Raw genomic sequence first — 14,303 nt, 5'->3', positions numbered from 1 at the left:
TTTCCCGTTGTCCAAATTGAATGGAAATGCGTGCAAATATTCGAATATTTTATTGTTGAGGTTTCAGCATCGCGGTTATTTTTTCTGCAAGCCACATTATCTTTGATTTCCCGTTATTATTTTAATGTAAAATATTTAATATATTTATTTCCCTAGTTACATTTTTATTTTTGATATAAGTAAACACTGTCAGCCAAAGGATCAGCAATAGTAAGGCTTAAAGAATCAGTAACTTTTCGAACTTTCAAAAAATCTTATTCCCAAAGATCATTTATCTTTTATCGTATCTTATTATAGGTATGTTAAAGACCACCCAAAACCACTAATAAATAAAAAGAAAATCCATTGAAATATTCGAAAAACTTATTTTATTGTTCAGGTTCTTCAGTGATCCGAATAAAAGATTTATTAATCGTAATATAGAGCTATATAGTCTTGAGCTGGATCGGCCCGTCACAGTCGATCGGGCCGGTCCTTCTTCGATCGTAGCGGGTAGAAATAGCAAGATTGGATAGAGAGTTAGCTGTACAAGTGGGGCACATAGTGTGTAGACGATGGTCCCTAGCTGTATGAGTATGCGATTCGTAATTACAAAAAATAAAATAAAAACAAACAAGTGTCGTCCCTTCGTGGCGCCCCAGCGGCGCCCTCTAGCACCCTGGCGGCCAATTTGTGAACTATCTTTTCTCTTTTTTTTTAGACTGTACGACTGTATGACTAGAAGATCAATCTAGCCCTGGACAAGTGCCTGCTACTACTACTGCGATCCCGCAGATCCGAAGATCCTTCGCCTAGAAGTTGAAGGGGATCTTGGGCACGGGGTAGTTGTAGCCCGGGAACTTGGTGGTGACTGGCACGTAGGGGGTGGTGCGACGGGTCACGGGCGGCAGGTACGTGGTGGGTGGGCGAGTTGGGGGACGGGTTGGTGGTGGGGTTGGTGGGCGAGTGGGGGGACGGGTTGGTGGTGGGGTTGGGGGGCGAGTGGGTGGTGGAGGTGGGCGGGTGGTGCGCACCGTCACGGGGGGCAGGTAGGTTGGTGGGGGAGTGGGTGGCCGGGTTGGTGGCCTAGTGGGTGGTGGGGTTGGTGGCCGGGTTGGTGGTGGAGGAGGGCGGGTGGTGCGCACTGGTGGGCGAGTGGTAGCCGGTGGTGGTGGCTTGTTGGTGGGTGGCAGATAAGTAGGTGCCGGGGTGGTGGCACGAGTGGGTGGCCTGGTTGGAGGACGAGTCGGGGGACGAGTTGGTGGTGGAGGTGGGCGGGTGGTGCGCACGGTGACGGGGGGCAGATAAGTTGGTGGTGGCGTCGGGGGACGAGTTGGTGGCCTAGTTGGGGGAGGAGTTGGTGGCCTAGTTGGTGGTGGAGGGGGACGGGTGGTGCGCACTGGTGGGCGAGTGGTAGCCGGTGGTGGTGGCTTGTTGGTGGGTGGCAGGTAGGTAGGTGCCGGAGTGGAGGCACGGGTTGGTGGTGGCGTCGGAGGACGAGTGGGTGGCCTGGTTGGTGGTGGCGTCGGGGGACGAGTTGGTGGCCTAGTTGGGGGAGGGGTTGGTGGCCTGGTTGGTGGTGGAGGTGGGCGGGTGGTGCGCACAGTCACGGGGGGCAGATAAGTTGGTGGTGGCGTCGGAGGACGAGTTGGTGGCCTAGTTGGGGGAGGAGTGCGTGGCTTGGTTGGTGGTGGAGGTGGGCGAGTGGTGCGCACGGTCACGGGAGGCAGATAAGTTGGTGGTGGCGTCGGGGGACGAGTTGGTGGCCTAGTTGGGGGAGGGGTTGGTGGCCTGGTTGGTGGTGGAGGAGGACGGGTGGTGCGCACTGGTGGGCGAGTGGTTGCCGGTGGTGGTGGCTTGTTGGTGGGTGGCAGATAGGTAGGTGCCGGAGTGGAGGCACGGGTTGGTGGTGGCGTCGGTGGACGAGTGGGTGGCCTGGTTGGGGGTGGCGTCGGGGGACGGGTTGGTGGCCTAGTTGGTGGTGGGGTTGGTGGCCTAGTCGGTGGTGGAGGTGGGCGAGTGGTGCGCACGGTCACTGGGGGAAGGTAGGTCGGAGGAGGGGTTGGTGGACGGGTTGGTGGACGAGTTGGTGGCCTGGTGGGTGGTGGGGTTGGGGGCCTGGTTGGTGGTGGAGGTGGGCGGGTGGTGCGTACTGGGGGACGAGTGGTTGCTGGTGGTGGTGGCTTGTTGGTGGGTGGCAGGTAGGTGGGAGCGGGAGTGGATGCACGGGTTGGGGGAGGAGTGGGAGGACGGGTTGGTGGGGGAGTAGAAGGACGGGTGGGTGGGCGAGTCGGTGGTGGGGTTGGTGGACGGGTTGGTGGAGGAGGTGGGCGAGTGGTGCGCACAGTCACGGGCGGCAAGTAGGTTGGTGGCGGCGTTGGTGGACGAGTTGGTGGCCTGGTCGGTGGTGGAGTTGGAGGCCTGGTTGGTGGCCTGGTCGGTGGTGGCGTTGGCCGACGAGTGGTCGCTGGTGGTGGTGGCTTGTTGGTGGGTGGCAGGTAGGTAGGAGCTGGGGTGGAAGCACGGGTCGGTGGTGGAGTTGGGGGCCTGGTTGGTGGCCTGGTCGGTGGCGGCGTTGGGCGACGAGTGGTCACTGGTGCTGGTGGCTTGTTGGTGGGCGGCAGGTAGGTTGCTGGAGGACGAGTCGTCGGGGGACGAGTTGGTGGCCTAGTTGGAGGCGGGGTCCTTGGCGGCGGTGGTGGTGGTGGCACACGGGTGGTCACTGGTGGAGGAGGCTTGTTCGTGGGCGGCAGGTAGGTTGCCGGCGGGCGGGTGGTTGGTGGCCTGGTTGGGGGCCTGGTGGGTGGTGGCGTCGGGCGACGAGTGGTCACCGGTGCTGGTGGCTTGTTGGTGGGTGGCAGGTAGGTTGCTGGAGGACGGGTCGTCGGGGGACGAGTTGGCGGCCTGGTCGGAGGTGGGGTCCTTGGCGGCGGTGGTGGTGGAGGCACACGAGTAGTAGCCGGTGGTGGTGGCTTATTCGTGGGCGGCAAGTAAGTTGCCGGGGGACGGGTGGTTGGTGGCCGGGTGGGTGGCCTGGTTGGGGGAGGAGTGGGGGGGCGGGTTGGTGGCCGCGTGGGCGGTGGGTTGGTGCGAACGGGCAGATCGAACGGCACCTTGGGCGTAGGGTAGAAGTACCCGTCGGCGGCACGGGTCTTACGCTGCAAGTGAAAGTTGTGAGGTGAGTTTCCGGAGAGGATCAATCCTAGGGAGGAGCTACTTACCACATGCGTATCGGCCGTTACTGTGGCCACCGCCACGGCGCAGAGCGCCACAACGAACAGTGCACTTCTCTGCAAGAGGAAAGAAACAAAAACGAAGGAATCAGCGGATGAGCAATCAAATTCTGGTAATTTTCGGTGCCAACTCTGCTAACGACCAGGTCTAACAACCCGATTGCAACTAATTGATCGCCTTCTAGGCTAATCGCCACTTCACGCTTCGCAGCAACTTGGCCCGAATCGGAGAGTACGGGGCCGAGAAGGCCGAGAAGGGGGCTAGAGCCAACAATGGCCTGCAGTTCAAAACTGTGGTAAAGTTCAGGCCGGCAAAAGCATTCGGATCGAATCGATGCGGATGGGCCGCAGCCACATTACCATAATGCATTGAAAATCACTCGAAATGTTAACACCGACATTCAACTTTGACAGGCATTAGCATCTCTAGGTCAGTGTACGGCAGACGCAGGGGAAACAAAAACTAAAATAGTGTGACATATTTCTTAGGGGATCGGACAGTATCATAATTATGATTTCATTTTAATATGGTAATCAAAATCAACACATTACCATAAAGGCATCAATAAGAAATGATTTATTCGTCGGCTATACGGCTATCGCAGCTATTGACCCCCATTGTTTTTTCAGTGCAAGGTGCCTCGGGCTGCGTTGTAAATTTCGGAGATTGGTTCGATTGAAACATAATGCAAATTAGCGCTGCCGTGGATCTGGACCCGAGGAAGCAGCCCCTGAATTATGGCTTCCGAATACAGCGGACAGGTTCATTTGCATCTGTCGCTGGACTCTTCGACCATGGCAAGGTCATTGCTAGCCATCATTGCTTTCAACATTAATGAAAGTGATCAGCGGTGGCCGAAGTGCCTGGCTGACCAGTCGATGAGCTCAATTAATTAGCCGGACTTGGCTAAGAATTTTCGTGTGTGCCTCTCGTGTTATATAAATAGCCGATTATGCGAGAAACCTGCCCGGATACGAAAGCCTCGAAAAGCGACAGACTGCAGACCAGTTCTAGCCAAGATTATATAATAATCAGCCAAGACAGGCCATAAAACTAGTGAGAAAAACTCTTGAAATTAGCATACGCATCGCCTGGTGTCATTTATAACCAAATATGTTGGTTTATGGCCAAAACCACATCCACATCCTACAAATACAAAGTCTTGAATGCTTGCTAATTTCAACAAATATTTAATCTTTGTATGTAAATGATTTAAAATAATTTATGCTAATGAACCTGAACTTTTGGCTGTTCTTACTCGTTTCAAATATCACAGAGCTTAGGAATTTAAGAATTTAATCGGGTTTGACTTATTGGGAGGAAAGTGAAAGGACCTGTCGGGTGAAGCAACTTTTTTTCGCTCCCTCGTGAGTTCATTATGCTAATTGGCAGCTAATTAATCCGATTCACACCGCATCGAGGGCAGAGCCTCAATGCCAAGATATTAGGGCAATTAAATCACCCAAAAAGACTGTGAGAGATTCGCCAGAAAAAGCCCCTCTTTTATGAGTTTAGTATCTTAAAGGGAAAATCTGGCGAATGGGCTAGGTCTTGGGTCTTGGGCAACAATGTCGCGAACTAATGGGCTGTTCAATGGCAACGTCAAGAATCTAACTAAAGGCAATGTTTTTTAATGGCTATTTACCTAAATACGCCAATCGCAAATTGCTATTCGCAAATGTCAGTAGCAATAGCAAAAATTATGGAATAAGAAAATGAAGAAACAAGTTTTAATTTCATCTTCAGAGCCATGTCAATGCTGACATAGAAACGGCAGATGAATGCCAGAATGCATATGCAGCTGGTCCATCCTAATGACTTAATACGCAAATGCTGCCGATCAAGCAGCCTGAGCAGCTTCAGCCGCAAGCAGCATATGGCTCTGTGGGCGGCCACACGGCGTATGCGTAACATTGCACTCGATGGCGGCGATCCGACACTTGCACAATAATTTCTACCACCGATCGCTGTGGCTTAAATGTCAACTGGCCAGCTGTCAACTAGGCGGGAATAGCCCTGGTGTCCAGATATGCACTGGGAGAAAATTAGATCATTTTTCGATGCCTGTCTTGGGACGGTTTAAGAAATATAACTAAGAATACTATGGTTTTTCGGTTTAATAGGCTTTCTTTCTAAAGAGATTCTATTCTATACTATTTCTTAAACTATATTTCTACTTTTTTAGTTCTTAGATAAAAGACTAGACTTTATAGCTCATAAACTTGTCTTCTTTTTGCCTAAAAAACACACAGAATAATACCAGTTTTTAAGCATATGTTTAGGAATCTTTATAGAATCTTCTGTCTGTTTTAGACATTACTTTTTAATGTGAAGGACGTAACCTTTAAAAAACATTTAAGAAAACTTTTATAATGTTCAAAAAGTAATATTTAAGATATCCTTCAAAACTCCTTTTTCAAACAAAGTTTTTGCAGTGAATACTTTCATATTAACCAATTTGAACTTGAAATACTTTTGAATTAACCCATTTAGCACTGTATTTTCTTTCTGTGTGTTTTAGGCCCTCGTCGAAATGTGAAATGCAAATAGTTAGAGATTGAATTCGAGCTGCACTCGGTATTTAGCAATTTATTTGCTTTTCTTGGTGTTTGCTTGGTGGATGCTTTTGCTTTTTCTGTGACTTTGGACGGCTTTTGGGGGAGCTGTCTCTTTGGAAATGTCTTGTTTGTCTTCACACCGAGAGGGACACTTGTTTCGTATTTTGCACTTTTGCACTCAACCATAATTGTTCGTTTTCGGCTTAGATTAGGTTTTTCTTGGGTTATTTAGATTGTAACTGGTCGGGGAAACTGGACGGGATTCGGTTACCATGGTGTACACTTTCCGACTGCTGCGAACAGTAGTAATCCCGCGAAAGTTGGGTAATCCTTTTTGCGTGCGTGCGTGTGGTGGATATATGTAATCCTTGCTGGATTCGGATGGATCGGAAGAAGAAAGGAGACGCGACCGATCGTATCAAATTCAATTCGGTCGATTGAATTTGATCGATGCCAAGCTAAGTTGGTTTAACTTCTAGGTCGAGTGTGGAATACCAACTAAAGCATCAAAACTTGTAGATTTTCTATATATACTCGGACCCAGCATCTGCCCACCTGGGCAGAGTGTCGTCGACGGCGACGCTGGCTGCGGCAGAGCGGCATCTTCAACGGGGCGACAGCTGTTAAAAGCCGAAAATCAAAAGCGAAGTTGAAGATGCTCGCCACTGCCGGCGTCGCTGTCTCAGTCGCAGCCAACCGAGGCAGCAACCGCTGCTGCTGACCAACCTGTCTCCCCTGGTGTTGTTGCTATTGTTTCTGTTGTTTGATGTTTGTGAGCAGCGATAACATGGCTTAAATAAAAATGTATAAGGAAAAAAAAAAACAAAAAGCTGCCAAATTAAAGCCCAACAATTATGGCAGAAGAGCAACTAAAGTAGCCACACCGGAGCAACTGTCTTTTGGTATTTGTTGGTCTTTCCATTTAGCCAATCTTCGGTTTCTGGCAAATAGTTTTGGTAGCGTTTTTTTCTGCGAGTGTTAAACACGTTGTCATGCGGCGTTTAATTTTTTGGTAAATGGGTCCACCGCCAAAAACCCACCAATTTCATCAATCGGGCCCAGACATCTGAGAGCCAAATCGAGTCGGAGTCAAGGCTCCCATCGAAGCTCGGCTCGGCGCGCGGTCTCATCTCAGTTAAAGGCCCGCCCCAAGGCAAATAAGGCCGCTGGGATCAGGCGTTGGCTAATGGCAATTACCACAATAGATTAGGCCTACATGCAGTTTTGCGGATTGAACATGAACCGGTTGACTTGGCCGAAACGAGATGCGTCTGGTGGGGGTCAACACCAGGTACCATCTGGAGTTGAATGTTAAGGTAGGCTCATCGCATTGCATCTCTGTATCTCGGACTCTCTGACTCTGACTCCACTAACCGAATGACCTTTAAACGCACACTCTGCGATCTGGCAATGCGAGATCTGTGATGTGCGATCAGCAATCAGAGGTGAAAATTAAAGAGTGATAGGACTAGGAGGTACCTCTTAAACAGGATTTTCTTGAGAGTTTTCTAATGACTTAAGATTAGGGTTCTCCAAGGCTAACTAGCTTAAAAACTTTTACAAGTCTCTTTCTTTTAGGTTAAAATGTATTGTAATTTATTTAATGACTATCCCAATTCCCTCTTACCTTTTTAAATTTAACAAATATTATTTTTAATATCATATCATTATAATATACCCCACTTAACCCCTTCTTAATGGATACAATTAGCGATCGCCACTCGCCCAAGCCAAGAAGACGCTGCATTCTTCTTTTGACACCGAAAACGAGTTTCAGAATTTGTCATCGCCTGCCTGCAGTTTCGTTTATTCGCATTTTGTTTTTAATAACTAGAATTTATTAATTTTCGAACTCATGAAAAGCAGTCACGCCAAAAGCCAAGTCAAGCGTTTTAATGAACCAATCAGAGTGACACCCACAGCCTCCAGACTTGGCCAATTGGCAGTCATGAGCATCCCGCCACCGATTAGCCAGGCTTAAAATAGAAATGACTTTGAACTCTTTTGGCCAACGTGCGTGGTCAGATTAGAGTTAGTAGAGTCAGATCTAATGGATCCTCAAGTACTTTTGGACAAAAGGAAGCGGCAGCTTCGACGGAAACTTGACTCGAGGAAGTCACCCCTTGTGCTCGACCCTCGTTTAGCACTTTAGTTTAGTGCAACAATTAATTCTTGGGCTCTTTTTATTGCACAATGCGAGTGAGGAACCTCCGGCTGGCTAACAATTCGGGTCATAACTTGCTGTGCACAGTAAACCGCGCCGACCATAAGGCAATGACACTTGACGGCGACTGCTGACATTTCAAATTTGTCATTGCGGATAACTGAAGCGTCTTCGTTGTTTTTATTTCAACGTTTTTCCAGTCGACACACACACCAAACTCTGGCCGGCAACTGGCCGGGAAAAGCCTTTTTTTGTCGCATCATCTCGGACGCTGCAACAATCGATTATTCAACGATTTCCATGCCGAGATCTGAGAATTTGTCTCCATTATCGGTTTTTGGATTCCATCGAAGGACGATCTGATCACGGCTGTCAACTCAAATTAAATTACTAACTGACATGTACGAGTTTGTCAACCACATTCTAGTCAGGTTACTAATCAATCCTCCAAAAAAAAAAGCTTCTAGTCTGAGGGGTCTTTGGGGTTTTTTTTCTTGCTTGGCGGAAATCATGAATATGAAATTTATAACCATTTTTTGTTAGATTTTTATCAACAACATTCCATTATTCAGTCATTTCCGAAAGGTGTTGCTGCCATTGTCTTGTTAATATCATCTGATAATGTGGCTTCAGAGTTTAATGGCTTCTTAACTGAACCACCAAGAACAAAAAACAAAACTATAAAGAGTTAACGCCTCTTAAATCATAATTTTTACTGCTCTTTTTGGCACCAAAGTGCAGCAGGAATTTGTTAGTTTTTGTCAACATCTTTTGTATATTTTTAAATTGAGTTTTGCAAGTGAACATGAATTTTTGGCAACCATAAATCATAGCTCTAGGAAAAACTAGCAGTCATAAAAGCTTATTTATTAAGCTAGCCAAAATCATTCTAAAAGATATTAAATGCTTTGGATTAAAAACAGCCAAAAAAGACAAGAATTTCAGGTAGAAACCAACTGCAGCCTATCTAATCCGCAAGCAAATTAAATACCCTCACGCACAGGCCATTAAAATTAAAATCAAGTCTCTTGTTTCCAAGATCTATGGCATATGAACCGCAAAAAGGCCTAATAAAAAGTGTTCGCCGAAGCAAGAGATATGAAAGAATTGCCACTGAATATTTATAAGGAGCCAGATGATGACTCTCCTCGTCCCCACCCTGAAGAACACATCTTCACGCACATCTTTGAATGGCTAGAGGATGGGTCTTGGTTTGGTCTTCGTCGTGGTTTGGAACAATGTTTCAAAGTGCGTGGTTTATTCAAATTTCGCGGATCTTGTCCGGCGGGAATCGTATAAATTTTCGAGTCAAATGTCACGTCACCTAAGTCAGAGTTTTGGCCAGAGAACAAATGCCGAAACATCGTTAATTGTGCTTATGATTTATGCAAATTTATCCCTATACATATCGCATTTGTCTGTGTCTTATGGGTTGAGTTCTATACGACCACAGCCAAGGCGAACTATATTGTTTTCTGCTTAGGATTTGTTTTTATGTAAATCCGCGATCCAAACAAACCCGCGACCCGACTAACTAGTTTCCCACTTTATTTTATTTCTACCTATTTTTTGGTGAACAGCTTTAAATATATTTTTTGTGGTATAGGAAGTAAAAAAAATGGTTAGCATTTAATCGAAACTTCTAGCTACATTTTACAATGTGCTAATGATTGAAATGGAAAGTTTTTCAAACGTAAAATTGTTCTTTTCAATCAATCTTTAAAATTATCTTGTGACATAAATATAACCAGACATATCTCCAGCGTTGATCTGTGAAACATTCACCTTAAATTGATTTAGATCGAACGACTAAAATTAAGTAAATTGCTTTAGCAAGTCGGCAAAAATTACAGTTAGCCGATAAAATTTATGAATATTTTATGGCAAAACGTAAAACGTTTCTGAAGCGAGTGAATAATTGTTGGCAGATCGAAAAAAACAACTCTGCTAACGGCATTTAGTTAATGGATAAATGGCGTTTGGAGTTCATTTCAAATTTGTGAGATTACTTGGAACAAAACCCAAAAACCTGCATCGATATTGGCTTCAGCTCGATTCGGAATAAAAGGCGTTTCGTTCGAATAAAACGTGTTTTTCCCCCTGAAACAGACCCAGAAACAACAAAAATATTAATAAGCCTTATCAAGGACACCAGCAGGCGAGCGTTAACCAGTTTTTTTTTTGATTATTTTCTTGGCCAAAAATTTATGGGCCACAATTGCGGGCCATTGCCATTGGAATCCTTGTCGCGTTAAACGAGACACCCAAACAGATTTTATTTTTTGGGAACCGCTGAGGGTCAAATCGGAGAGCCATCTTGGTGGGAATTGGTTACTGGGAACTGGTAGCCAGATGGGAAAACCTGTTCCCCACAGAATCTGGGCTCGGGCCATTACATAATCGCCGGAGAGTGACCCTTGAAAGTTTAACAAACTTGAAACACTGGCCTTTTAAAGCGAAAGTGCCAGAGCTTGGTCAGAATTTACAAGATCTTGTAAATGGTCTATTATTTGTCAAGTTGAGAGATTATTAAGAAGACAAAAATTTGATGTTTTTAAATTATTTAATAAAGATTGAGAAGTGAGATATTTTTTGTTAAAAACTTCAGAAATAGAAGATCATTAATAAGCTTTTCTCAACTCTACTATAATAGCCAGAGAAAATATAGATTCGATCATCAAAAATTAATAAGCATAAATTAATAAAATAACTATTATTAAAATATTCAAAGTTTGGTTGTATGATTTGGCAAATAAAATCAGATTAATGCCAATCATATACCATAATGTGGTTTTATAAAATCGTATCATTATTACTCTGCGGAGCTATTATAACTCATTTGATACATTTTTTCCTGTGCAGAGTTTAATTAATAACCGCATCTGCCAAAAGCTGATACATAAAACCTGAATTGAGCTAATTATTCACTTAAGGCGACACCTCGTCTCAAGTTCAGCCTAAGACTCTCGATGCTCTCGGGTCAAAACGGAAGGTGCCCCGAAATGGAACTTGAGATACTCTGGCTAACATCGCTGCCTGATTACTGGCCATCTCGATCTTTTGGTGAGTGCACTTCACCTCTGCCATCTCGGCCACTTCGCCGGCCTGTAAATTAGCCCACTTAAGGTCGAGTGAGATTCACAAGCCGGGCCAGAAAAACAATCAAATACAAACTGAAATCTGAAATATAGTCAGAAATTGGAGCAGCCCCAAACGCATCGCGCTGCTCACACGCGTCGTCAAGATCCACAAGGCTGTCCGAAGCCCAAAATTATATTCAAAATTAAATATACACAAAGGAGATAAATATAATGTATGAATTGGAGCTACAGATCTGGCTTGAGCCGTCTTCGATGTGGATGTATAAATTCTACACGGATTGGCCAAATTTGTGAGCAACTAAATAATAATAATAAAAAAAACACACAAGCCAAAAATTAATTTCGAATAAAATACATTTGTTTTAAGCCGTTTGGGAACAGTGGTAGATCCAGCCAACTGGTTATATCGCCTCATTTTAATAGCCAACTGGTTCGTCCCAGTACATAATATATTGCCATTTACTTATATCTTGTAGGCAGACAACTTTTGACAGTTTCAACGATTCTAGACCCGAAAATCCAAAATTAAAAGTCAGACATGCAAATTTTTCTTAATAATATTTTTGTGCTTGTGGAATAAGATTTACTCTTTGAAAATTAGAGGTTTCCCTTTATAAGAATTCTTAGATAGAGTATTTATTATTCTACTTTGGATTACAAGTGACAGAAACCTTTTTGATTAAAAAGAAGAAACCTGGTAAGGTAACACTCACGCTCTGACGCACTTCCCAGACTCCAATAAAAAATACAAAAATATAGCATGTAATTTATCGATGGCTGGACGATCGGTGGCCTGTGAAGTAACTGATCTTAATGGGCAGCCATGCTGGCACCCAAAAGGCCAAATTTCCCCCCAACCGGCCATAAATTTCCGATGTGGCATTTATGATTTGTTGGTCGAGGTTCAAGATCGCACGTTCATATGGAAGTTGGGATGAAGAGCTTCCGCATTTTTTGGCCATAGGCGGCTATCCCTGAGAAGTAGGCAACAGTCCTGAAAATACAAAAAATATCCTGGCCTGAAGTGTGACATTAAATCGAATGTGACACCGCTTTTCTTGCGTTTAGCGCCAACTTAATTGGATTATGCAATCCAAAGACGTCAATCAAAGCCTCACCCCACCCCTTGACGCGGTGGCATCTTCTCAAGTCTCGACTCTGCGACGAAGGTTAGTTAGACCAGTTTTCTAATGAATTTCAGATAGAGTTTGGCGGCAACAGCCAACGTCCACAATGAACGCCTAAGTATTTATTAGCTTTAATTTGAATTTTCATATAAAGAAATAAAACCGCGAGACCAAACTCGTTGAGGCGCTGCCTCTTCGTATCGTGTATCTTAAAGTCTGCTTCTGCACGGAGATACATTTAGACATAGATGCTTCTACCAAAAAAAAAATAAAGACAAAAAAGCAAACATAAAACAACAACGGCGGCAAACAAAATCAAGTTCACCTCGAGTGTATCAAATTTGTATAAAATTCATCAGTTAGCAAATACGTCAGCTGGTAATACAAGATTCGTAGCTCCAGTCCAGCCACAAAATTTCTGTGGTTTTTATTTTTCAGCTAGTGCCTGTGTGTGGGTATTATGCAAAATAGAGGAAGAAGACCAAGATATATGTACGTATATCTGTATATCCAATAACTATGTGTGCCTGTTGAGCATGAATCGATTAGCATTTCAGTGACTGCCTTAATGATACTCTAAGACATCCACCATCCACCATGGGATCTCATCTCAATGCAGTTCTTCGGCTGCGTGGCTAAACTATATATTTTGATGTGGAATCGATTAACTCGAGCCATACATCACACGCTCGTTCCAACCATTCGATATGCCCGTCTCAAGGCCCCCTGCCGATTTTCTGAACAAGAGCTTCTCAATGGCTCAAGAGCGGCCCCAAAGTGGCCAGAAAACATGTCTTGATTAGCCACTTAATGGCCAACTTCGCACTTATTTAGCACGACTGCCTCCTAGGAATGTATCACATTTTATGAATATCATCTTCAAATTGCTCAATTTAGCATTTCATAGTTTCATAAATCTTATGCCTGAATTGCATTCTCAATAGAGTTCAATAATTAATCTTTTCATAGCTACTAGGATAACCTTTTGCAAATTGGTCAAGAAAAACATACAATTAAGTTAACGTTTATAAGCTATAAATATTTTATTATGATTTAATTTCTTTATTAAAATTTATATTCTGCTACCTTCTTATGAATATGTTTTAGCATCAAAAGATTTGGGGGATGCTGTTTTTATAGGCCTTTTAATTATGTCTAAATATTTTGGGAAATTAAGTCATTTTAGCCATTCAGAAAGTATCATAAATTCTTTAAAGTCTACACATTCTTGATCAGGACCCCCCGATGTTATATTAAAGTTTTTTCAGAATCCATAATTTCTTAAATCTAGGCCTTAGCTCTAGGCCAATATCTCAGCCATTTAATAACCGAATTTAAAAATCAGTGTCATTTATGAATGAGGGATTCAATCCCCTCCAATCTGCATTAAAATATGAGTAATAAAGAGGATTTAAAATTGTGCCCATTTATGAGCAAAACCATGATGTTACCCCTTTGAAAAATAACAAAAAATGGGTAGAATTTTAGTTTTTCAGATATTGATGGAAAATAAAAGTACTCAAAGATCTAAGATCGGGAAGGTATAACATTTCTGGTTATACCGAGTATTGATCGAGTTATGCACATTTTTCCATCACGAAAAATTAAAATTTACCAACGATTTCCTAGTTATTTTATTTTTCCAAAATCCAAAATTTTCATTCAATTTTTAACAAATATCTTTACTATTTCGCAACCGATCGAGAAAAGGAATACCATTTATGAATCAGGGTGTTATTCCCCTTCAATCTAAAACAAAAGATTGGAAAAATCAAACAACAAAATTTTGTCTCGATATTTGGCTAAAAATTATGATGTTACCCCTTGGAAAAATTTCGAAAATCGGGTCGGAATTTAGATTGTCAGGTTTTGGCATAAAATGATAATACTCTAAGAGCTGAACTCAGAAAGGTATGACACTCCATGATCTTTTAAGTATTAACCGAGTTATATTGGAATTTAGGCAGAATACTTTAGGATATGTTTGAAGTAAGATTTTCATTCAAAATCGTTCACTATATTTCTTCTATTTCAACACAAAAGGCTTAAGATGAACATTTAAGAACAGACAAATAAAAAGAATCAAATTCACTTCATGCATATTTCGGCCAAAATCTCACTCATTGAATAACGGTATAAA

The 14,303-nt window shown here is 43.7% G+C and overlaps 1 protein-coding gene across 2 annotated transcripts; it reads right to left on the bottom strand.

Annotated features, from left to right (window-relative positions):
• Window positions 1-345: 345 nt before the first annotated feature.
• On the bottom strand, window positions 346-6,301 carry LOC6506947 (proline-rich extensin-like protein EPR1). 2 transcript variants are annotated; one of them, XM_032454443.2, is made up of 4 exons: window positions 6,043-6,301; window positions 3,201-3,269; window positions 2,527-3,137; window positions 346-2,400 (listed from the first exon to the last, which is right to left on the bottom strand). In XM_032454443.2, the coding sequence occupies exons 1-4, from the start codon at window positions 6,043-6,045 to the stop codon at window positions 792-794; spliced, it is 2,292 nt and encodes a 763-aa protein (XP_032310334.1). In that variant the 5' UTR covers window positions 6,046-6,301; the 3' UTR covers window positions 346-791. The 2 variants fall into 2 exon arrangements, with proteins under 2 accessions (XP_032310334.1, XP_001956936.3); XM_001956900.4 differs by having other exon boundaries at window positions 346-3,137.
• Window positions 6,302-14,303: the final 8,002 nt, after the last annotated feature.

The sequence above is a fragment of the Drosophila ananassae genome, chromosome 2R (genome assembly GCF_017639315.1).
Source record: "Drosophila ananassae strain 14024-0371.13 chromosome 2R, ASM1763931v2, whole genome shotgun sequence".
Taxonomy (NCBI): domain Eukaryota; kingdom Metazoa; phylum Arthropoda; class Insecta; order Diptera; family Drosophilidae; genus Drosophila; species Drosophila ananassae.
This window is presented reverse-complemented; position numbering and strand designations above follow the sequence as displayed.